Raw genomic sequence first — 23,694 nt, 5'->3', positions numbered from 1 at the left:
CCTGCCTGATAAAAGTATTCTGATTAAAATCTAATAACAGTTTCTGCAACATTTGGCTGCAATGTGTAGTGTATGGGGCTGTCGTGAATCTGTCAAGTGTAGGGTTGGATCTGGCCAGCTTTTCTGCTTCCTGGTGCTGACCTCAACCTCACCCGTCCCTCTCTTTGCTTTTGCCTGTTTCTGTCTGCTTGAGATGCCGCTCCCTTCCTGCACACTTAACCTTCCAAAGGCTTGCTTCAGCGCCACCAAATTCAAGGACTTGTGCTGAATTCCGCACCTGCAGTGAGTGGTCTCAGTTTCTCTCTTGGACCAGCAGAATACGGGCCTTCCTTCGTTTTGTGCTGTCCTGATTTCTTCATTTGTCTGTGCGTGGCTACTGCTTGCCCTCGCACAGGCTGTTTGCTGGGACATGGATTTTCTCCTAATGCTGCAGAGTGCCCATCACACGGTGGACACTAAGTCAATGCTCATTAAATTGAAGGGACAGTAGTCTCTGCCCACACCCAGGGGAATTAGTCAACTGGTAATTAAGCCCCTGTTGTTCACCAGCCTGGCGTGGGTGAATGTTCCAGACAAACGAAATGGAAGAGTTGTCTGTTCCATGAGCAGGCTAATTGAGCATGGCGTAAATACAGACTAGGGACGTGGTAGCTAAGGGGCAATCCTTCCCTACACAGAAATGCTCGCTCTGTTTAACATTGTTGGTAACTTCTGCAGCAGTTACCCCTTCTTCTCCTGTACTATAATATCTCCATTCCCATGCATCCACACTGGCTTAGGCTCTCATCACTTCATATCCAGATCTCTGCAGTGGCCTCTGTGTCAGGCTCTCTGGAGTCTAATGCATCCTGAGCGTCAGTACCCCCCAGTGTCCACCAACATCTTGGGGAACACCATGGCCCATTCCAGCTTGAAGCTGTCATGTAATTCTGCGTCTCCATGTCATTCCCTGTAGGAGAACCATCCCCCAAGGCCAGTTCTTCCTAACTGCATTCCAGGTCCTCCCTAGTCTGGTCACAACTTGTCTGGTCACAACTTATCTGGCCAACTTTACATCCTCACCTCTAACCTATTTGTGTCATTTTACTAAATTGTTGACAGTTGTTTGCCTGAATTGACTGTTAACTGGGGAAGGACACTGATTCTTTGGTATAGTAACACCACTGTCTGCCCTTCAGTTACAAAATCTAATACCAGGTGCTTTTTTTTCCTTTCTGGTGTCAAGTTACTTAATCACCAGGGATGTTTTTAGGGAGCTGCTGAGTTAATCAAACAAAGAAACAATGCCCTGTGGCACGAAATTGAGAGATTGCCAGGGATCCAACCAAATGTAATGATAAAGTTTGTTGGCTTTCTGTTTGCCCTCTATTGGAGAAGGCTTCTGGTTTCTTGAGCTAAATCTTTTTTCCTTTGAGAATATGGCATTGTTTACCATTGGTAACTGGGCATTCATTTGACAGGCAAGGCTGCTTTGGCTCTAAAGAGGTGATTCAGTTTACGGAACAGGGTGCTTCTGTTATTTTTGGTTTAGCAGCTTTTACAAAAACGGACGTAATCTTCTATTTTATCCTTGTATTTATACTATTAAACTTTGTTTCTTTCTCAAAATTTAGATTGCCCCAGTCCCAACCTAGATACTTCAAAGGACTCTAAATCAGGTAAGGGATGTGATTAATATTGGTAAATGCCCAAATGAAATTTTTACAAAATAACCAATTCATAGCAAGATAAATTACCATTTATTTTTCTGTTTTACTTCAGACAATCTGAATGAAAGGTAGGGACTTTCATCTTTCTACTTGAAAGAGTTGAATGAATTTTAAACTTCCGTGATTACCTAGCCTAGTGAAATCAGTGACTTTAAAGTTTGGTGATAAAGATGTACTTAGTGAAACTGAGAATTTATCTGATGGGGCAGTCAGGCCATTTCCTAGATTGGCTCCACTAACCTAATAGAGGGTCCTCTGTGAGCCCAGCCAGGTGGTGGATACTTGGCTAGGGTAGTCCTGGGAGGCTTCCCTGAGGAGGTGATGGTCGACTTGAACTCTGAAGGATGAATTGAGGTAACGGGGCAAAGGTGGGGAAAAGAGTTGTCTTAGTTCAAAAGACTTGCAGGTGTAAAGGCCCTGATGTGGGAAAGTGCACAGTGCTTGTTTGCAGAGGCTGAAGAAGGTCAGATGACTGGAATCAGAGAGAGAGGGGAAAGGTGGCAGGGCCATAGTGTGTCTGCAGAGGCAGGCGGGGGCTAGATTACATAGGCCCTTTGGATTAAAAAATCTGTTCTCCGGAGAAGATGTACAAATGGCCAATAAGACATAAAAGATGCTCAATATCATTTCACGAAGATACAAATCAAAACCACAGCAAGATACCACTTCACACCCACAAGGATGGCTATAATGAAAAAGATAGTAGCAAGTGTTGTCAAGGATGTGGAGAAATTAAAACCCTCATATACCGCTGATGGGAATGTAAATTGTCACAGCCATCTGGGAAAACAGGTCATTCTCAAATAGCTAAACAAATTACCATTTGATCCAGCCATTTCTCTCCTCTGTGTATACCCAAGAGAAACTTGTGCATGAATGTTCACAGCGGCATCATTCATGATAGTCAAAAGTTGGAAGCAACCCAAAAGTCCATCAGGTTTTAAATGCATAAACAAAATGTGGTATACCCGTTTGTATTACTTTGTTAGGACTGCTGTAACGAAGTGCCGCAGACTGGGGGGCTTAACCAACAGAAATGTATTGTCTCACAGTTCTGGGGGCTAGAAGTCTTTTTTTTTTTTTTTTTTTTTTTTGTGGTACGCGGCCCTCTCACTGTTGTGGCCTCTCCCGCTGCGGAGCACAGGCTCCGGATGCGCAGGCTCAGCGGCCATGGCTCACAGGCCTAGCCGCTCCGTGGCATGTGGGATCTTCCCGGACCGGGGCACGAACCTGTGTCCCCTGCATCGGCAGGCAGACTCTCAACCACTGCGCCACCAGGGAAGCCCTAGAAGTCTTGAGATCAAGGTGTTGGCAGGGTTGGTTCCTTCTGAGGACTTGGAGGGAAGATCTGTTCCAGATCTCTGTTGTTGGTTTGTAGATAGCCATCATCATGATCATATGATGTTCTTCCTATGATGTGTCTCTGTGTCTGAATTTCCCTTTTTTGTAAGGACACCAGTCATCCTGGATTAGGGCCTACCCTAATGATCTCATTTTACCTGAGGTAAATACCTCTATAAAGACTCTATCTCCAAATAAGGTCATAGTCTAAGGACTTCAAACATGAATTTTCTTTTGGGGTGGGGGGGAACACAATTCAATACACAACACCATATAATGGAATATTATTCAGCCATAAAAAAGAATAAAGTGCTGATACATACTATAACATGGTTGGACCTTGGAAACGTGCTCAGTGAGAAAAGCCAGGTACAAAAGCCTGTGTATTATGTAATTCCATTTATATGAAATGTCCAGAAGAGGCAAATCTATTCAGGCAGAAAATAGAGTATTGGTTGTCTAGGTCTGGGAGGAATGGGGAGGTTGGATAGTTAAAAGGTACAGGGGTTTTTTTTGGGTGATGAAAATGTAAAATTGATTGTCATGATAGATGTACAACTCTGTGAATATGCGAAAAGCCATTGAATTGTACACTTTGAGTGAATTGTATAGTATGCAAATTCGATCTCAATAAGGTCGTTATAGAAAAAAAAAAACAGCTTATATCAGAAGAAAAATATCCAAAGCTTGTTGTCCAGAAAAAATCCACATGTTTTCTTGAAAAACTTAAGCTCAGTCATGTCCGTGCCCAGGGTCCTGCTTCCCGAACAGTTTGCTGGGACTGTGGTTTCTGCACACTTGACTTATTCCTGTGATTAGGTTTATGTGGAATAGAATATGCTTCAGGACATACAAGTAGCAAAAGTTGTCCCTCTGATTTGTTTCCTTACCCTTGTCATTTCTGAGAACAGAGCCAACTGGCAATCTTGTTGCCAGATGGTAGAGTTTTTATTGTTATATCTGGAAAATTAAGTATATTTTCTCCTTTTCCTCAAGGTAACATTGTACGGATTTGATGATTACGTCGGCTATTTTTATGAGGTTTCCATGTTCCTAGTGACAAAAGGGGAACCGTACCTAAAGTTACGTGAAGTACCCTTTGGTTTTAACGTTAAATAAAAGAGGAGAACTATGGATTTGTAAGATATAACCAAAATGGAGATTAAAATGGGATTGTGCAAGGACAGCTCTCCCCCAGCTGTCTGAGAAAGGAGGAGAAAGTCCGCTGCTGGTGATAGTGTCCGAATCAAAAGATGAGAGTTAAAAGTGTGTACCCGCAGAGTATAGTCCAGCCAGTGGGTAATACAGATGGTCAGGTGAGTGAAGGGACAGACACCTCAGGCCAGAGTGGGGTGGAGCCTTCTCAGCTAGATGAAGGGAGGCTGGCCTTGTCAAGAAGCAGAAGGTGATTTCTGTAAACTGAGAGCAAAGCTGATACGGGGTACAGGGCAGGGCAGCGAGCCCCAGAGGGGAGACGGGAGTGACCCCTGACTTGGCCTCGGGAGTGGAGAGGAAGCGGGCTGTGCAGCCGCTGTTCCTCTCTAGGCTGAGTATGTGGAAGGGGCTGTGGCCTGCATCCCCCTGCTGTCTGCCCCGAAGTGTCCAACCCTCAGAGGGGAGAAAATGCACCGGCCTCTGGACCAGATAAGGCATGGGACCTGCTCTTTCAGCTTGCCTGCTGTCACATTCCCTCTGTTCCCTTTCTCACCTTTCCCTCCTTTTATTTTTTTTTAAAGTAAAATTTATTTTTAAAAGCTTAGCGGTTTTTTTAGTTGAATGCAGTGGATCAAAGGAAGGAGTATGGATTTTGTCCGCATCTAGGCTGGCGTTCTGAAGGGCAGCCGGGCGTGGCGAAGGTGGCACCCATCAGGATGAGAAGCTGGGGGAAGAGAAGCTCAGAGCTGAGGGTTGTTTGTGCACCAGCTTCCCTGAACAGAGAGCCTGCTGCCAGAGCTTTCACCTGCACAAATATGGGAAGGGTTTAGTGCTTGCAGTAGCAGGCTTGGACTGGCCTGTCACTGGAGTTTAGGAGTGAATGTGACCTATTAGTAACACTTATTAAGTGCCTACTGTGTGCAAGGCCCTGGGCTGGTCCCTCTTCGCAGACATCTTATTTAGTTCTCAAATTTGTGCCGTGAGGCAGAAAAATGGTCCTGGGGACTTGGGCAGGCTCACAGGGCAGGGAGGCAGAAACAGAATCAGGAGTCCGAGGTCCAGAACCAGAGGGAAGGTGAGCTGAAGGGCTGGCCCCAGACTCCCTCTCCCAGGGACCTGGGGCAGAAGGTGGGCCTCACCTGGGACTGGTCCAGGCAGAATTACAGCCCTGCAGAGGTCCCAGACTGCCGGACGGAACCGACAGAATAAGGAGGGGCCATGGTGGGGGCTGCTTGCTTCTTTAAAGCTGGGCAAAGCATTCGTTCGTTCACACATTCATTCATTCATTGCGCATCTGTGTAGGGATGCGTGCTGGGGAATCAAGGTGGTGAGACACAGCCTCAGTCCTCCAGGGCTCACAGACCAACAGCTAAGCAAGCAGGCACTGCTTGGCAATGGGGTAAATGTGACAGGATCAGGAAAGAGGCAGGGCTCACCTACCTTGGTGGGGCAGAGGGAGACTGTGAGCAGAAGTGACACTGCGCTGGCTCTTAGTGGATACCTAGGAGCTCTGGAAGTGGGGTCCGGGGAAGGGATTTCCAGGCAATGGGATGGCATCTGTAAGGGCTTGGAGGAAGGAGTGGTAATCATCCTGGGGTACAGCTTGGGGAACGAGGAAGTGATTAAAATGGGTTGATTCTAGGCCAGTGGTTCTCAACCCTGGCTGCACACTGCAGTTATCTGGGGACCTTTAAAAAAAATACTGCTGTTCGAGCCCCATCCCAGAGTCCCAGGCATGGGTGTGTTTAGAAAGCTCCCTAGGTGATATCAGCATGCAGCCAAGGTTGAGAACCACTGCTCTGTTCTTTCAGCCCTGGAAGACCAAGGCCATGTCCTATCACTTTGATTTCCCAGCACCTGTTTCAACACCTCGCCCTCCCCTCAGGCATCCTCTCATGCAGGAGTCTGCCTCCTACTCCCCCCACCCCGCCCCATCCAATCAGTCTCTAGCTCCTGGGTGTTGAACTGCTGAAGTAACAAGAAGCATGTTTGCAAGTGTAACAACACGGTTAAGAGGGCAAGTTCAGGCCAGACTGCTCAAGTTGAAATCTTAGCTCCAGGCTTCCTGGGCGGGGGATAAGGGGTAATGCCCTGGTGCTCCGTGGTGTTGCATAAGTCAGTTAACTGACCTCAGCTTACCTCATTTGGAAGTGAGAGTTAATGTGTAAATATACGTAAAGCTCTTACGTAAATATATGTAAATATATATATATATGCAAAGTGAGTAAATAAATGTAAATGAGTGAATACATGTAAATGAGTAAGTATATGCACAGTGCCTGGCACATAGTGAACATTCCAGAAAGCTGCCCTTAGCTGCTGTATTATCGTTCTCATCTTTATTCTCAAATCTTTCCATTTCTCCATGGAACTATTGTCCGTCCTTGGCTTTGGTTGTCAGTAGTTGTGTGTAGGGAGGGAAGATTTGAGAATAACATTAATAGCTTTCCGTGTATTTGCTCAGGGGATCCTGAGCCTGCGTGGGGGGCGAAGCAGGACGGCAGTCGAGGGGAGGGAGTGGAGGGGGTGCACTTGGCTGAGCAGATTCTGCCTGGGCGCTCATCTGGGCAGCCAGGGGAGGCCCAGGGTGCGCCTGGAGGTGGAGGTCAGATCCAGATTTGGGAGTAGGTGGCCAGCGCTCTTGGGGCTCTTGAGGTGGAAAGAAGGCTGGAAGCGGGGAGTGTGGGTGGAGTGTGGAGCGGAGCAGAAGGCAAATGGAGGACACACGGAGAGGCAGGCGGAGAACCAGGACAGACGGGAGGGCTGTGCGGGCAGGACGGGAGGTAGGGGTCTCGTCTACCCGTGGCAGTCATGGGTCTGGGGCTTAGTGGGCCTTTGGGGACATCAGGGAAAGGATTCCAAACTAGTTGTGGGAACAGAAGCCTGACTGCCGTGGATGGAGGCGCTGAGTTGGGCGTGAGAAAGAGGAGGGAGCATTCTTGGGGATCGCTCTTTCCAGAAGTAGTTGAATACTATAGACTGTTTGTCCTATGCTTCAGGGAAATGGCATTTACACTACAGTATTCTGCACTGTTGTGTCCTTGAACTTTTTGCATGGAGCCTTCTAGACGTACGAGTGTGGGTCCAAGACAGGAGCAGCGAGAGCAGGTCAGGCTGGGTGGGACTTGGGTGACACCCAAATAAAGTGATTATTGCAGCCAGAGTGTGATTTGAGCTCATATTTAAGCCATTAAAGTGTGTTTTATCCAGCTCCAAAGAAAGATAAGCCTTCTTTTCTGTAAACCACGCTAGTTTAGGACTTAGTGAGAATGGATGAAAAGAAGAAATTAGTTGAGTTTGGATCTGTTTTATTATATGTATAATTAAAAAAAAATAGTTCCTACTTTTATTCATTGTGTGCTTCTCCTGGCATATGCTTTTTTTAAGGTGAGGACAGCAGTTCTGAGAGCAGTTCTGAAAGTGAATCTGGTGAGTTATCTGTGTATGTGTTTCTTTAATTACAGAATTCTAGTTAAACATAGACACCTTTATTTTTATTTTAAAGTAATGCCCAGATCACTTACATTGCTTGAGGACATAATAATTACTAGTGTCTTTTTTGTGAAGTACTGAAAAAGTGCTCACATGGTAAATGCTAGTTGGCAAGCAAAGTGGCAAAACAGGATGAGCTGAAAAAGAAAGACAGGAAATGGTTGCTATTGGTGAGAGGCAAACATTTTACCTATTCTCCCGTTAGCCTGTGTTTTTTCTTAGTTGTTGTATGAATCTGATTTAGACCTTTTTTTTTTTTTGTAGATAATGAGACTCCAAAACCAGAAAAAACAAGTGAGTATATCCTTCCTTCCTCTGACTTTCTTTCTTGTTGTTGAAAGGAAGAAAGACGGATAGGCTTTGAGATTTTTAAGTTGCAAATTGCTTGTTCGTGATCTTTTCCTGTGTAAAATTGGGTTCAACATTGGGAAACGAATAAGCATTTTGAAAATTTGAGCTCAGTAGACTTGGAATACAAAGGATGTGTTCCTGGTCTGCATTGATGCCAAGACTCTGCATGTGTGGTTCTGCCCTCACGGTTCCCAAAGGAGAAGAGATTGAGGGACTGGCTGAAATCTGCATTGTCGCCGCAGTGGCCTTGGCTTCCTTCCGAGGTGGTCGCCGCCCACAGTTTATCACAGAGTAAACTGTTTGCTGCTGAAAATGTTGTACATTTGTGGTTTAAAGTTTCTGGCTTGCTCTTCTGGCTGTTTGTGAACAACTTGGGTATGAAACCACTGTAAAGACGTAGATTCTAAATATAAAATTTGGTTTTGATCTAAAGTTTTGTGAAAGACTTAGGAAAAAAATGTTGCATGACTAAGCTTATATTCTAACTGATTTTATTTTACTGCAGGATTTTTTTCCCCCCAGTTCTTAGAATATAATCTGCTTATGAACACAAATACTATAGCATGGCAGTCAGAGGGCTCCTTTGTAATATTTTTAAATTAATGAAGTCTCTTCACTCAGAAGTCCTTCTGTCTTTAATCTAATTCTCTCTGCGGTTTCCCAGTGGAGAACCCGTGAAGGTAATTGTAAGCTCCTTGCAATCACGTTATGTATTGATAAGAACCTGTAATTATTTCTGTATCACACTCGTGGAGTGGCTGTCACATTCTGATACCCATAAAGAAAGAATGTGTACCAGCCCTCCTACTTCCAATCCCCTTTATACATTATAAGGACTATTTCATCCTGCAAAATGCAGTCAGAAGTCTAGCCTCCAGTAGATTGGATTAGGGTAGAAATGAAGTCAGAAAGCTGTGTATTGGGATCCGGTCTTTGTTGTCCCTGGTTAATAATTGAGTAAATGGCCACAGGGACACAGAGTCCAGAGGCAGGGCCCTCAGGGTCCTGGAAGCCAGGCCTGGACCGGGTTCTCACCAGGGTGGCAACCAGGTGGAAGACATTTGAGTCAGAGAGGCTCGAGATAGGCTGATGTTTGGGTGGGAGGGCACGGTCAGTGCAGTCAGACAGGGCCTGTGTGGGTCAGGGAGCTGCTGGACCTGGCCCTTGGCCAAATTAGACTCCTGGATGTCTCTGGCACTGAAAGTGGGTGGGCTGAAGATGCTTGTCTCTGGAGCCCCGAGGCTATCCACGGGGCCCTGCCCTCCCCCAAGTTTATTCTCTTTGTTAAAAGACCTTTTATCCTCCACCCTGGGGGGAGAAATCAAAGAGACCCCCCCCACCCCATTCACCTCCATTCTCAGGTCAGGTGGAAGGACCCGGCAGGCTGCCCTGGGATGCTTACTTTTCTGTGGGCTGGCTGGTGATGCAGGCCCACCCATCATCCTCACGATCGGATATGCCTTCCACTCATAGGCATGAGCTCTGAGGTCACCTGTGTCGTGTGGATTAAAGAGAAGCTGTGGTTTATGTGTTGGAGAGAATTGCATCAATTTCTCTGCTTTGGCTGGGAGGACCTGGTGGAAGACTCAGTTTGCTGGGTGGTTAGGATTCTCTAACCTCTTTTCTTTTCTCTGCTCCCAAGGCAGATAGGTAGAAACAAAAACATGGGATGTGGATGAAATGCAGTGTAGATCAGCAGTCCCCAACCTTTTTGGCACCAGGGACCAGTTTCATGGAAGACGGTTTTTCCATGGACCCGGGTCAGGGGGGTGTGGATATGGCTCAGGCGGTAATGCAAGTGATGGGGACGGTGATGGGGAGCCCCAGAGGAAGCTTCACTCGCTCGCCCGCCACTCACCTCCTGCTGTGAGGCCTGGTTCCTATACCCGGGGATCCCGGGTATAGATGATAGCCGCTAAATAATTTAGAATTTTATGATGCTTTTTAGGGTAGTGGCTGTGGAAATATAATTGAAGAATTTTGTGGTGCAGGACTTAGGTCAGTATTTAAGAACCTTTGGATCTATAGTATTCTGAGTCCAGAATTCTGAATACTTTTAGTCTCTAGTTTCTATTTCATCTTAATGCTGTTTCTTAAAGCTGGTTCTGTCTTGCAACTCCTGGTTCCTGTATAATGAATGCCCTGATAGCAAGCAGCTTGTGTGGCCAGGGCTGGAGAAGCATCCTGGGGAGAGTCCACACCTTCTGGGCGTTGGTGGTGGCCTAGGACCTTCCACATGTGGTGAAGATGCCTGTCTTACCCGTGGGCTCACCCTTCCAAAGCTTGTTCAGATCTTTAAACTATAAAACCAAGCATTCAACATATTAGGTCTTACCCCAAGTGAAGAGTTATTGTCTACTTTAGAATTCTTTAATTTTTTAATGAGTTCCACCCATTGCCCTAGCAAAATAATAGTTAATAACAGTTAGCTAGCGCTCACTGAGTGCTTGCTGAGTGCCAGGTGCAATACCTACCTGTAATTTTATTTTCTATCTTTCTGGGGGTGGTATTATGTTAATCCTCATTTAACAGATGAGGAGAGTAATGGACAGAGAGATTTAGTACATAACTAGAGTGCCCAAGCTCATGCAACTAGTGGCCGGTGTAGATAATAGGAAAATTCACCACTGTTCCCTTTCATAATACATTTTTGTATTCTGGAATTCTAGTCAATCAGAATGTGAGCACTTACTAGGCCCTGGGGTTACAGTCCTCATGAGGCTTACATTCTAGTGGGGAGAGAGACAGGAAGCAGAAACACCGAACTGTATAGTGTGCAAGGTGGCAGGCAGTGCCCTGAAGAAAATGAAGGGGGAAGAGAGGTGTCAGGCAGGCCCTGCTTTGGTCGGGGTGGGGGCATCAAGAAAGCCTCTCTGATAAGGCGACATTTGAACAGAGGCTGCAAGGATGTAATGGAGTGAGCAGCGTGAATATTTGTTCTAGGAGACAGTAAGTGCAAAGGCCCTGAGGCAGGAGCGTGCTTTGGTGTGGAGAGTGGCACAGGGTGACCGGAGGGCAGTAAGCATGGGGAGGCTGATAGAAGCTGAAAGTAGTGGGGAGCCAATGGAAGGAGCCTACATGCTAAATCGGAGACGCTTACAAGACAGTTCCAGTTTAAGTATGCCTAAAATCAGACGTCAACTCCTCTCTTACTTCCAAGCTTATCTCGAACTCTGTACTAGCCTGAAGGACTGATGCCAGTCAAGCCCTACCTTGGGGATAATGACTCCAGCTTAGTTCCCGACTCCTGGCCACCGTGAAGGGCTCTTCACTGGGGGCTGCGGCTCTCCAGCTGAGACGCTGGCCTAGGTGAGGAGTAACTAGTGAAGAGCTCGTTCATGACCACCTGTGCCTCGGTCCCTTCTTGTCTCCACAGATGGGGAGCTAAGAGAATCTTCCACCGAGGAAGCGTCTAATCAGGGTAAGAGCGAGGCAGTGCCCTTGCCCTCTCGTTGTCTCTAATTCATCCCGTTCTCCCTGTGCCTGTGGTGTGAGAGGAGGATTCTGAGAGAGCTGTTGCTTCTGTGCCAGAAGATCAGCTAAAGACTTAATGTGCCAAAACGGGGTGCATGGAAACTAAAGAGTCGCTTTCAAGCTCGTTTTCATGCCTTTAGACCTACAGCGGGACTCACAAGCATGATGCATCATGTGGCACTGAATCCACTCGCGGAGATGTTGAATGTATGTTTAAAGCTCCTGTTGGTTGTGACGCTGGAGATGGGGGTTTGAGTGATTTACGCTGTGACTGACTTACGCCAATACATGTGTGACCGTATCTTTTACAGTTGAAGAATGGGAGGGTAAAGGATTGCCCACAGATCATTTTAATTCAGGTGTGAACTGATGTTTTCCAAAACAGTCGCATTATTGCTGAGGGACCTGTACCTTTGAATTTTGTAATCTGGTCATATCTTATATATTTATTAAAACAATTTTTGTCTGAAAATGCCGGTCACATTCCTATAAGCAAAACTTTTTCTCTGTCATTTAGAATTTAATGAAATCCAATCTCACTGTGAACACTGTAATGCTGAAAATGTAAGTATCTTTTAATTATGAAGGGATGATTCTTTAATTTGCTTTATTTAAGAAAACAGCATTTACTTATAGGTTATATATGTGCTTTTCCTCCAGAAACACAATGAACTAGTGACCCCCAGGCTCCTTTCCCGGGGACAGTTTTTGTAAGTAATTGTGAATGCAGAAGACATATCTTCAGTAATTTAACGTTCTACATAATTATAACCCCAAGTAGGGGAAACACAAAAAGCATAACTAACTTTACACATTTTATGTAATTACTTGGATTGTTTTCTTTGATAATGGTGCTGCTTCAAAATGTTATAGCGTTCCCTTAGTGCTTTTGAGTGAAATTAAAAACAAAAACTGAATTGAAAAAAAATAATTTTCAGAGGTCTTCTCCTAACCAAACATCAGGACTAAACAGGTGTTCTTATCTATCCAATGCAGACTGAAGGTGGACACAGAGGGAACTTACCAGTGCATGGAGACTGGTCTGATATTTGAGGTTAACAGAAAAGTTGACATCAAGTATTGCGTCCTGTCCTGGAGCAAATACGCGGACCTGGTTGTGAAGCCCTGGGTTGTCGGTGGACCCTTGTTTGATGTTAAATGTGACCCAACCTGCCTTACCTCCATTCATTTTCCACATTCCCTCTGCTTGGGTCGTAAGTACTCGTTTGCTAAAAGTTTAGTTGGTGTGTGCGTGTGCCCATGTGTGAGAGTATGTGTGCAACCCATACAATACCTGGAATACTGATTCACCTTCATGTGTTAACAGACTGCGATGCCAACATGACGTTCAAAGTCTTACATGTTAAAAGTACTGGGGCCTCGTTAGAATATACTGTGGACCATTCTGCAACCCATGTCAAATGGCACGTGAGCTCTCTTTCTCCTGTGGGACCCGTTATTCAAAGCGAAGAAACAGTATTCCACCACGGGGCTGTGATCCTGTACAAAGCCATCGACCATAACCCGTCCTTGTCTTTTCGAGTGTACATAGCAACCAATAATGAGTCCTTCATCAAGGTAAATCAATGAAAGTGAATACTAAGTGTCAAATACTTTGTGTTCTGACTTTACATGACATCTGGGTGGGTCCCGTCCCTGTCGATTTAAGCGTCACCCACAGCGGGTCTGATTTGGTGCTCGCCCACAGAGGTCATCAGGTCAGTGCCTAGGTGCATGCCAAGTCCTCAGATCCATGGAGTACAGGTGTTTATACATGTAAACAGTGTCGTGAAGATAAGAGATAGGAAAATAGCGTTCCAGAGGTGGGGATGGCACAGACAGGCAGGCCTGGCCTTGGAGAGGGTTGCCTGGTGGGCAGCCTAGGCCATCTGTTCTCTACTCCTTGCTGCTCGACATGTGGTCTGGGGACCAGGGGACATGGAGACCAGCAGTGGCTGGCTGACATTAGCAGGGAGTTCGTTAAAATGCAAAGTCTCAGCCCCACCCAGACCTGCAGACTCAGAGCCTGCACTGGTCCACATTCCCAGGTGATTGGGACGTTAGAGTTGGAGAAGCACCTGCTCTGGATACACTGGGGAGCCGTTTCAGGTCTTTGGGTCAAGTGTAGGGCGACTGAAGGTTTCTCCTTGGCCTAAAGCTCCGTCAGTAAGATGGATCTCTTAGGGTAACTCATTCCAGAGCAATTTTTTGGATAAAAATTGACCTTGGGTTCAACATTCTGGGTTTTGTAGCAGCAAATGTTCATGAAGCACTGGAGACTGGTCTGATATTTGAGGTTAACAGAAAAGTTGACATCAAGTATTGCGTAGCATGGCCTGAGGGGAGGGGTGTGGATATTCATGATGGAACCGGTTTTCCAGAACACAGAATAAGGCCATGATGTTTAGCCCATTTTCTGCACTGTAGCTATAACAGAGAATTGAATCTCCTTTCGTAGGCTGACTCACTGTCAATACAGTTATAATGACTTAGAGGCGGATGGAGCACTGAAATATAGCAGATAAAGCAGTGACTCAAAATTATACTTTCAGATTCAAAATTAGGGTTTAACAGAATTGGAAAAAAATAAGCATTAGAGCTGTAATAAAGTGTACTAATTTATGAGTTATAATTTGAGTTATAGAATTTATATCAAAGTACCTACTCCCAGTGGTTTTAGGTTGTAATATTTCCATGCTTTAAAATATTATACTGATTTTAATTAGCAATATGTATTAAAGTATAAAAACTTGATTAAGTAATAGGTTCTTAGTTTCCTCCTAAGCAAGTCGAATATGCTTCCTGTAGTCTCCTTAAAGATAATACTTTCCGTTGGGAAAATAGTCTTTAAAACGGTATAAAAATAATCACATCTAAAGTATAATTAGTATAGCACAGGGCACTCTGCTCAGTGTTAACGTGGCAGCCTGGACGGGAGGGAGTCTGAGGGAGAATGGATACATGTATATGTATGGCTGAGTCGCTTTGCTGTGCACCTGAAACTATCACAACATTGTTAATCGGCTATACTCCAATATAAAATAAAAAGTTAAAAAAATGTATAATTAGCATTAGATTTGGAATAAGTACTATTATTTGATGAACTTTATATTCTTTTAAAGTAAAATCAATTAATTAAAAGAGCGTTATTCCACACTTCCTGGGAAGCTGGGGTAGGGAGCTGATTGTATCAGCAAATGTAGAGAAGGATGCCACCAGAACAATGGGGAGTGTGGCATGCATAAGGCAGGATGTCCTTCCTGGCTGGTGTTTTATTTTTGCACCTTTCTTCTTGGGTTGATGTTTTTCCTACGTAGGAAAAGATTTCCTTGAACTCTGCCTCAGGAAACCTAAATTTCATGTTCGGCTGTACAGCTGCTTTACCAAGGGAGCTTGGGCCAAAGGTTACATTAACCTCTTGGGGGCATTCGAACATTACATGTAAAGTCAGTGTCCCCTCTAGGGCCATGTCAAAGGGATAGTTGTGAAAATAAGGATGGAAACAAACTCTGAGTAGGCTGGGACCATGTACAGTAAAAGAGTTGCTTTCTGTTCACACGATGGGCATGCAGTTAGTAATACAGATGTGTAATGCTAGTGCTAATTTAATTTTCTCAGATTCTTCAGAAGCAGATTTTTTGGTGCCACACAGGGTATAAGTGTTGCTTTTGGCTGTAGTGCTTTCGCAGGAGGATGTTTGGCGATCTGGGTGCCGGAAGTGCAGATCACAGGCGACTCAGCCTCTGTGGCTTTTTTCCCTTGTGAGCGCTGTGAAAGCTACTCTCCCGCTGTCGTTCTGTAGGAGGAAGTGAAGATAATACAGCTGGCACATGCACAGCCTGGCCCTTAGGTCTCTGACGGTTGTTGCTGATGGATTTCGAAACCAAAACCTATTTCCTCCTTCAGGATATTTCCAAGTCTGTAAAGCACTCCTCTAAGAAATTCATGAAAATCGACAAGCCTCCCGTTTGCCAGAAGTTGTTGCAGAATGGGAAGAAGTACAGGCTGATCAGTGATCCAGAAGCTGAAATCACCCCCGAGGTAGGTATTTTAAAAACCACCTTGGAGTAGTAGCAAGGATGTATATTTCTTAGATACGGTGTTTTGAAGATATTCAAAATAATGCATTTTGTTTTCCTTTTTTATTTCCCAGTTTCTAAGAAGGCAGTTGTTTTGCTAAACTTGTTGTTTATTCCAAAAATGCTGTTGAATTTCAGGATTTATCTGCAGTCATTGGAAAAATAGACTATCCAATCTCTTTCCCTTTAAAAAGGTTTTAAATGTGCTTGCATTTTAAATTCTTCAAACAATGTTAGCAAGGGATATTGGGCTTTTCTTACTGGAAGGCATTTGAAAAATAGTTATGAGGACAAATTGTTGTTAGATTTGAACTATTCACTGTACACACAATGACATTTGTAAGTGATCTTGTTTTCTCGGAAATGACTTAGTTTATTTTTAAAACTTATTTTCATTATGTGCTCTGAGCACATGCCACAGCTTCTCTAGTCTGCATGTCTGCATGGAAATTCCTTTTGTACACCTCCTTTTGTTTGTTTGTTTGTTTTACAGTTTATGAAAAGTTGAAAACATGTTTTGATTCCATTAAATTAAAATGTGAGCCAAGAGAGCTAATGGCAGTGGTCCATGTTGTACTGTTTTATTATATTATTAGGGGCCTCGTGCCCTGTAGAAGCAGTCAGGTTGGTCAGACAGTCTTCTATAACCTTCCTTCCTTTCCAGTTTCAAAGCGTCTCTCCACACCCTTTGAACCATTTGAGCCTTACAACAACATGGCTGAGGAAACTAATGTGCAAAGCAGGTGGGCGATCTGCACACACCTGGGCAGTGGAGGGCTCGCCCAGGGCCCCGACTGCCCTTGGCCTCTCAAGCCACTGTCCCCACACTGGGATCTGAGAGGCTGATTCTCAGCCCTTCTAAGCTGATCAGGCCCTGGCAGATGGTACATCAGAACAATCACGAGAAGCAAACTGCAACCTTGTCTGGGAAGTGGAATTAAATTAGAAGGGTGTGCTTAGAGCAGTGATTCTTGGCCTTTGCTGCATAGTGCAATTCCCTGAGGAGCTTTAAAAACATTCCGTGGCCTGGGTCCCACCTCCAGAGATGCTGACTTAATTGGTCTGGGAATGGCCTGGGCATTGGGCTTATTAAAGCTCCCAAGGTGACTATAATGTGCTGCCACGTTTAAGAACCACTAGGAGAGGGAATAATACATGTTGAATGGATGGACGAGCCCAGCAAGACACCGAGGGGGTCCCAGGAGTTCATTCTTACAAAAGATGTTGATAGCTGGAGGGCTTTAAATAGTCTACGTTCTGTTAACCACATTTCTGGCCAATAAAACGGGGATAATCTCCCAGGATTGCTGTAAGGATCATACCAAGTAATGGTTTGGAAGCACTCTGAAAGTTATCAAACTGTGTAAATATAAGGTGTTCTTATTAGTTTTAGACGGTTAATGATTTGCTTAACTTTTTGCTTAAAAGTGCCTATTACCAGTCAGCTTGAGATAAGAGCTAAGAATTAAAAAGCAAATAAGTCACAGTCTTTTCCCTCAAAGTGAGAGAAATACTCCATTCATGAAAAGAAATAATTTTAACATAATGTGTTACTATAGAGATGGGTACGAAGTGCAGTGGGTCTCCAGGAATGCTTTTCACATGGGTGATGTTTGTTCTGGGTTTGAAGGGTGAGGGATTCCCCGGAAGAGGTGAGCTTTCCGAAGCTCTCCCGGAAGAGGGGCCGCTGGTGTCTAAGTGAGGGGGCGGGGATGTGCAGTTGGGCTGGAGGCCCCAGGATAGTTCTGGAGAAGCAGAACGTGGAGGGATTTAGGAGGAGTAGGGCCAGGAGAGGGCGCTGTCTCAGCTTTGTAGGCCCTGGTGACTGACCCTTAGAAGGTTGTGAAGATAATACTAGTGACTTGGAACGGAAAGGGTGGGGACAGGTTAAGACCATTGGTTTGTGATGGTGATGCCCAGTGCAGGTCACTGATAGTTTTTAAAAGATGTATTTCTCCCGCCAGCCTTGCTAGCCAGCCTGGAGAGCAGCAGAGGAGGTGGAAGGCAGGAGGCAGTCTGTGTAGTGGTTAAGAGCTCACACTCTGGAGTCACGAGGTGTGGATTCAAATTCCAGTTCCGCCACTTCCTAGGTGTGGACCTGGGCAAGTTCATACGCTTCTCTGGGATTCTTTATCCGTAAAATAGCGATACGAGGATTTGTTGGGGGACGGCGGTGTTCAATGAGGACACGTGGACAAAACACTGCACGTAGTTCTATAAACGCGGAATCAACTGCAGACTGGAGAACGATCTAGGAAAAAGATGGTGAGGAGTTTAAAAGCACCTAGGATAGGGTGGCTGATGGGTGAGCACAGGTGCCATTTGGGAAAGATGAAACGTTGAAATCAGGAAAGGCTGAAAAGTTACACTTTAGAAAACTGGGGCCACGGGACTAGAAGCTTCAATGAGGTAGAAAAGCATTTTGGAGTAAGAGTAAGGAGGGATTAGAAGCAGGAGAGTGAGAGGATGTATGATTAAGGAGTGGGATTTCCAAGGTCAAAATTTCAGTGAGCATTCAAGCACTAACCCTTCTCATTGCCATTATTCCTTATCTGACATCTTATGTTGTTAATTAACGCAACCTTTAAATTTCAGAAAATCACGTTTGTTTGTTTTTTTAAAGGAAATTGAATTTGTGGATGGTTCACTTTTAAAATTGAAAAGTTATAGTGAAGTGTATTTGGAGCAACCAGTGGAGTTTAAATTACTTTTGGTTGAAATGGATTCCGAGGAAATTGTATGGAAAGCAAAACTGAGAGAGTGTGAGTGTTTTGTATCTTGAATTAAAACTCTGTTTGGGGGTTGAGGCGGGGCAGGTGGCCTGGGTGGAAAAGCAAATAGAGTAGTTGTCTGTCCCATCACTGTAATATTAAAACATTCGATTAAGAGAAACAGAGGCCCCAGCTCCTGGGCAGAAGTGCCAGCTCTCCTTCTCAGGCACCCACCGTCCAAATCCCCAGAGTCAGTGGGTGCACAGAGTCCGTATTTGCTCTCATGTCTTTATACTGCAGAAACGAAACCCAGTCTAATCAGTTTGGAATTCTGTGCTAGTCTAAGCAGGAAGCTTTTCTATAGGTGTGACTCCTGTTCTCAATATTATACCCTTAAGTTAGCCAGTTTGAAACAGGCCCTTTTATCCAAACTACAGTTACTTAGCTGGGAAGAGTCCTAGTTGGGACTGTGTATTGGGGATTGTAGTATTTTTGCTCGGTATTCATTAACATGCTCAAATAAATGAACCTGAAAGATGTTACTTTTTAACCACAGCCAGTGCCACGGGAATAAAGGTATTTAACCTGTAGCAGCCTGAATGACAGATGTTCTTCTAGACTAAGCCTCTTGGCAATTTTAAAGGCCACTTTTTAAGACTTCTTTTTTTAAACTTACTTAATAATATTCTGCATTGTAAGATGGTTCTGGTCTCCATTATTTTGGCGGCCTAAGCTAACAATGAACTGAAATTGCCCATCACTATTAGGCATCTTCACTAAAGGAACCTGCGGAAGGCCTGCCTGACACGTAGGCATCGGTTAGAGCAGGGGCTGAATTTCACATGGGGCAGGTGGTGTCGAATCACAGGTGAAGTGTCCAGAAAGAACCCCTCAAGTACAGAATGATAATACATCTATGAGATTCTTTTACGTGGAGTGCATGCAAATACACTTAAAATTGAACGATGTTTATTTTTATGGCTTCCGTCTCCATATGGCGCATGATGCCACTGTTCTGTTTACGGTAGTTGTAGATTTAAAGAAATACGGAGCGAATGACATTTCACCTGGCAGATGGGTATGCCAGATATCATGACAGTGGTGTGCGGATGACTGAAGTCTGGGAAACACTTGTCCCGCAAGACGTGTTGGAAGGAGTACTTGTTATTTATCTCAAGAGTTCAAGCCCAGTGCATTTGCATACATACTAAGTTAAAACCCCAAACTCATATTTGAACTTGAGAGAGGTTGCCGAGACCCTGGGGTTTCAGGTGCTTTCATAAATCGATTGCTTTACTTCCAGTTTCAAAACCATTTTTTCCAATTGCTGCTTATTGTAATTTAACAGGTGACTGGGTTCAGCATGATCAGAACCCGAACATTTCGAAAAGCAGCACAAGTGGTGAGTGCTCGTCACTGGACGTTAAACTCGTCTATACCTTCCATCCACTAGGATTTTAATTCTGCTGTGCAAATACGGTAACGTTAAGGATCTGTTCAGTGTTCCATAACTCTTAATCATCGGAACGACCTTTGAATCCATTTTCAATTTGTTTCTATCTCAATGATGATTTTTTTAAAAAGAACTCTAGTTTGAAGATGGGTAGATAACAAGGACCCTAAGGGAAAGCCAATGTTTTGTTGTTGTTGTTGTTTTTTAAAGGTAATAGGCGGCGAAAGATGAGTAGCAGCTTACCCGATGAGGTGGTCTATGATAAAAGAATGAAGCAGATTGGCACTTCAGGTTTGTAAAAACGTCATCCGTGGCTGAGTCGTTTTCCCTCGTCTTCCCCATTGACTTTCATGCAACACATGTGCTTTTTGGGTCAGTCCTCCTGGAGCCACCTCCTAGGTGTGCGTGCCCTCCCAGATGCTTTCCCCCTGTGTCCCAGCTCCTTAGGGCTGGACAAGGGTCCTTCTTGGTCTGCCCCAGCTTACTTTTCCAGCTTGACTGCGCACTCCTCCCCGTCCCTCAGTGAAAGTAGAATGGAGGGCCAGGGGAAGCTCCTGCAGCCCGTAGGGACAGGGGCCGTGGCCTGTCCGTCTGTGCATTTTCCCATAACGCTGAGCCTGCAGCCTTTTATGTAGAAGACAGTGAATATTCATTGAAGGAGTAAATAGTGAATGTCCATGTGTGCATTCACTGGCCTCAAAGTTATTAGCTACTTTTGGGGGAAGGAGCCGCCAGCTCAGTTATTGGAGACAAAGGTCAACTTAATTTCTTCCAATTAAATGGCAGAGACCAAGGCTTGATAGTTGTGAAAATACAGTAGAGATTTAAACATTTAAAAACAATACTCCAAGGAGCCAGAAGATGGAGTATGTACCTCAAAATTCAAGTCCAGCCAGAATTCACAAATTTAAGTGAAAATACCCAGACTCAAATTATATGAGACAAGATCTCAAGGCTTTGGGGGCCTCATGTAACTCCCCAGATTAACCCTTTCATCAAAATACCTTTTATTCTACCACTGTAAGAAGGTACGAATCTCTAAAAGCAGATAAACTCTGTAAAGATTAAAATAAGCTATTCTTCACATGCTAGAGCAGGAGGTTGTGAGGATGACATATGTCTGATTTTACTGTATGTCACTAGAGAAAAGTTTATTGTTTCTATTTAATGAACATCAAAATGAGGCTCTGGAGTTATTTTAAAAGCTAACCAAATTGGGATACAATATTTTTCCAGTTTTATCGAGATATAATTGACAAAATTGTATATACTTAAAGTGCACAATGTGATGTTTTGATGTATGCATATATTGTGAAATATTTACCAGTCAAGTTAATTAGCACATCTATCATCTCACATAGCCTTTTTTTTTTTTTTTTTTGGTGGTAGTGAGAATGCATAAGACCTACTCTCTTAGCAAATTTCAAGTGTACAGCACAGTATTAATTAACTATAGTCACCATGCTGTGTATTAGATCCTCAGAACTTACTCATTTATAACTGAATGGGAAACAATTTTATATTAAATTGATATATAGGGAAAGTTTTTTTCTTGCAATTATTTGGCTATTTAAAATTAGCTCCAACAGCAAGTAACTAGAAATAGAATTAAAATGATCAAATACTACCTAGAAATTAAGATTTCCAACCTTTTTAGAGGTGACAATGTAGTAGCGAATAAATTAATAAGATTTACTTTTTTTAAAAAAACTTTTTATTTTATATTGGAGTACAGCCAATGAACAATGTTGTGATAGTTTCAGGTGCACAGCAGAGGGGCTCAGCCATACATATGCATGTATCCGTTCTCCCCCAAACTCCCCTCCCAATCAGGCTGCCACATAACATTTTGGGGGCTTTGGGGATGGTCCTGAGAACTTACTTTTTTGACAGATCCCATGTATCAGGAGACCACTATGGGGCAGGGGCCATCCTTGAGAACCCATTCTTCAGTCTAGAACGTTAGAGAGGAAACTGAAGTGCGTTAGGGTCCAATACAAACGTTAGGTTCACTTTAACAGATTGGCTGTAGATGAGTGAAAGCGTCACGGTCCTGGAGGAGGGGCAGGAAGGATTCTTCCTCCCTCTTATTCCTTTCTGATGTCACCTCCAGTGTTTAGAAGGCCTTGAGGATCCTTAACCGAAACTCCGTACCCCATGAGCTTTGCTGCACCGTAGCTCAACCAGCTGAAAAGTGGGAATGTAGAAAATCCACCTTACTGCTAGGGCTGATATTTTTTATGGGGCCAGTGGTTTCCATTGGCAAACATATACCCTTCCAAGATTATGACACTGTTTCTTAGTGAGCAACAGATATTACAGATACCGTCCCCTGGCTTTTCTGTGGAATGTGCTCTTTCCCCTAATGCCAGGAGATGGTGGAATGGAGACTGCAATTCATATCTCTTGCTGTTCTCTTTATTGACCGCTAAAGGTAGCATTTTGTATGTGGTCTTAACACTTAGATGAAGTTGCAGAGCTGGGCAAGGGCAAAAGCTGTATATGTTTCTTTTTGAGCCACATAAATTATTTTTGGTGCCCGATTTGTTTTTTTTTTTACTCCAACCTAATTTGTGCTGCTTTATAAAACAATTTCATTCCCTGAATTATTGAATTATCATGTGAGCATTATACCCCAGTTTAATGTTGTATGAAATTGTTTCCTTTGGTCCTTAAAATAGTTGGGAAAGCAGGGATTTTTTTTGACACTTAAATATATATATATATATATATATTTTTTTTTTTTTTCTGTATGCGGGCCTCTCACTGTTGTGGCCTCTCCCGTTGTGGAGCACAGGCTCCGGACGCGCAGGCTCAGCAGCCATGGCTCACGTGCCCAGCCGTTCTGCGGCATGTGGGATCTTCCTGGACCGGGGCACGAACCCGTGTCCCCTGCATCGGCAGGCAGACTCTCAACCACTGCACCACCAGGGAAGCCCGACACTTAAATATATTTTAAAAGCAGTTATTAAAGTTTCGAATCATGGTTTCTTCTTTTATATAAAGAGAATACGTTTTCATTGTAAATGGCTATAAATGAAGTGTTTAGAGGAACAACTGAATTCATGTGCTTTTAGATGGAGTGAAGACTAAAACCTTGTTAACAGACACTCAGTTGATTAACCTTGCTGAGAAGTTGGGAAAGGAGTGGGTAAAGATTGCCATTGCCAACCTGAAGTTGAAGATTAGCGATATTGATGCTATCCTGGAGAAGAAAGAAGATGTCACGATCAATAAGTTTAGGATGCTGAAGAAGTGGCAAGAAAAGGAGCAGAGCAACGCCACAGCTCAGAATTTATGGAACTGCTTGAAAAACATCAATTCAGTTGAAGTCCAAGATGTGCTGAAAGGTAAGCAGGAAGTTATCTTAGTCATTTACTTGAAATCAAGCTGTGTCTTTGCAAATAGCAGATTTCTATTATAGAATGTGTTGCTTGTGTATTTATAAGCTCGGGTTTAGAGAACTGTGCAAATGCTGTAGCAGTCAGCATGTGGGCTGCCATAATCTAAGTAACGGTGACTTGTGTATGCAGTCAGAGGAAGTGTTCAAATCCCATCTCGAGTGCTGGCTAGGTTTGTGACTAGGCAAAAAACTTTTTTTTTTTAATTGAAGTATAGTTGATATATAATATTATATGTCACAGGTGTGCAATATAGTGATTCACAGATTTTACAGGTTATACTCCATTTGTAGTTATAAACTACTGGCTGCATTCCCTGTGTTGTATGATATATCCATGACTAAGCAAATTCCTTACCTGGCTTTAAACCTCTATGTTCCCATCTGTCAAATGGATGCAAAATCCCAGTGTCCTGTGTCTGGTGTGATAACGAAAAGAGGTACTGCTTGTAAAGCTCCAGGCAGGTAGTGAAGCTCAGGCAGGGACCTGACTGGTAGCATTCATTGATCCTTCTAGGCCTTCTGTGGT

At 44.0% G+C, this 23,694-nt stretch overlaps 1 protein-coding gene across 1 annotated transcript in view; it reads left to right on the top strand.

The window, feature by feature from the left end:
• Positions 1-23,694, top strand: part of CARD8 (caspase recruitment domain family member 8) — a 36,811-nt gene that overhangs the window by 10,968 nt on the left and 2,149 nt on the right. Inside the window, exons 4-16 of the mRNA XM_060149010.1 lie at positions 1,614-1,658; positions 7,593-7,634; positions 7,962-7,991; positions 11,425-11,469; positions 12,040-12,086; positions 12,183-12,232; positions 12,519-12,736; positions 12,850-13,100; positions 15,429-15,563; positions 18,225-18,363; positions 19,661-19,714; positions 19,976-20,056; positions 22,843-23,115. Coding sequence (XP_060004993.1) covers positions 1,614-1,658; positions 7,593-7,634; positions 7,962-7,991; positions 11,425-11,469; positions 12,040-12,086; positions 12,183-12,232; positions 12,519-12,736; positions 12,850-13,100; positions 15,429-15,563; positions 18,225-18,363; positions 19,661-19,714; positions 19,976-20,056; positions 22,843-23,115 — 1,410 coding nt within the window. The remainder of the gene's footprint in view (positions 1-1,613; positions 1,659-7,592; positions 7,635-7,961; positions 7,992-11,424; positions 11,470-12,039; positions 12,087-12,182; positions 12,233-12,518; positions 12,737-12,849; positions 13,101-15,428; positions 15,564-18,224; positions 18,364-19,660; positions 19,715-19,975; positions 20,057-22,842; positions 23,116-23,694) is intronic.

The sequence above is a fragment of the Lagenorhynchus albirostris genome, chromosome 5 (assembly GCF_949774975.1).
Source record: "Lagenorhynchus albirostris chromosome 5, mLagAlb1.1, whole genome shotgun sequence".
Taxonomy (NCBI): Eukaryota; Metazoa; Chordata; class Mammalia; order Artiodactyla; family Delphinidae; genus Lagenorhynchus; species Lagenorhynchus albirostris.
Note: the sequence above shows the minus strand (reverse complement) of the source record. Positions and strands in the feature narration are given on the sequence as shown.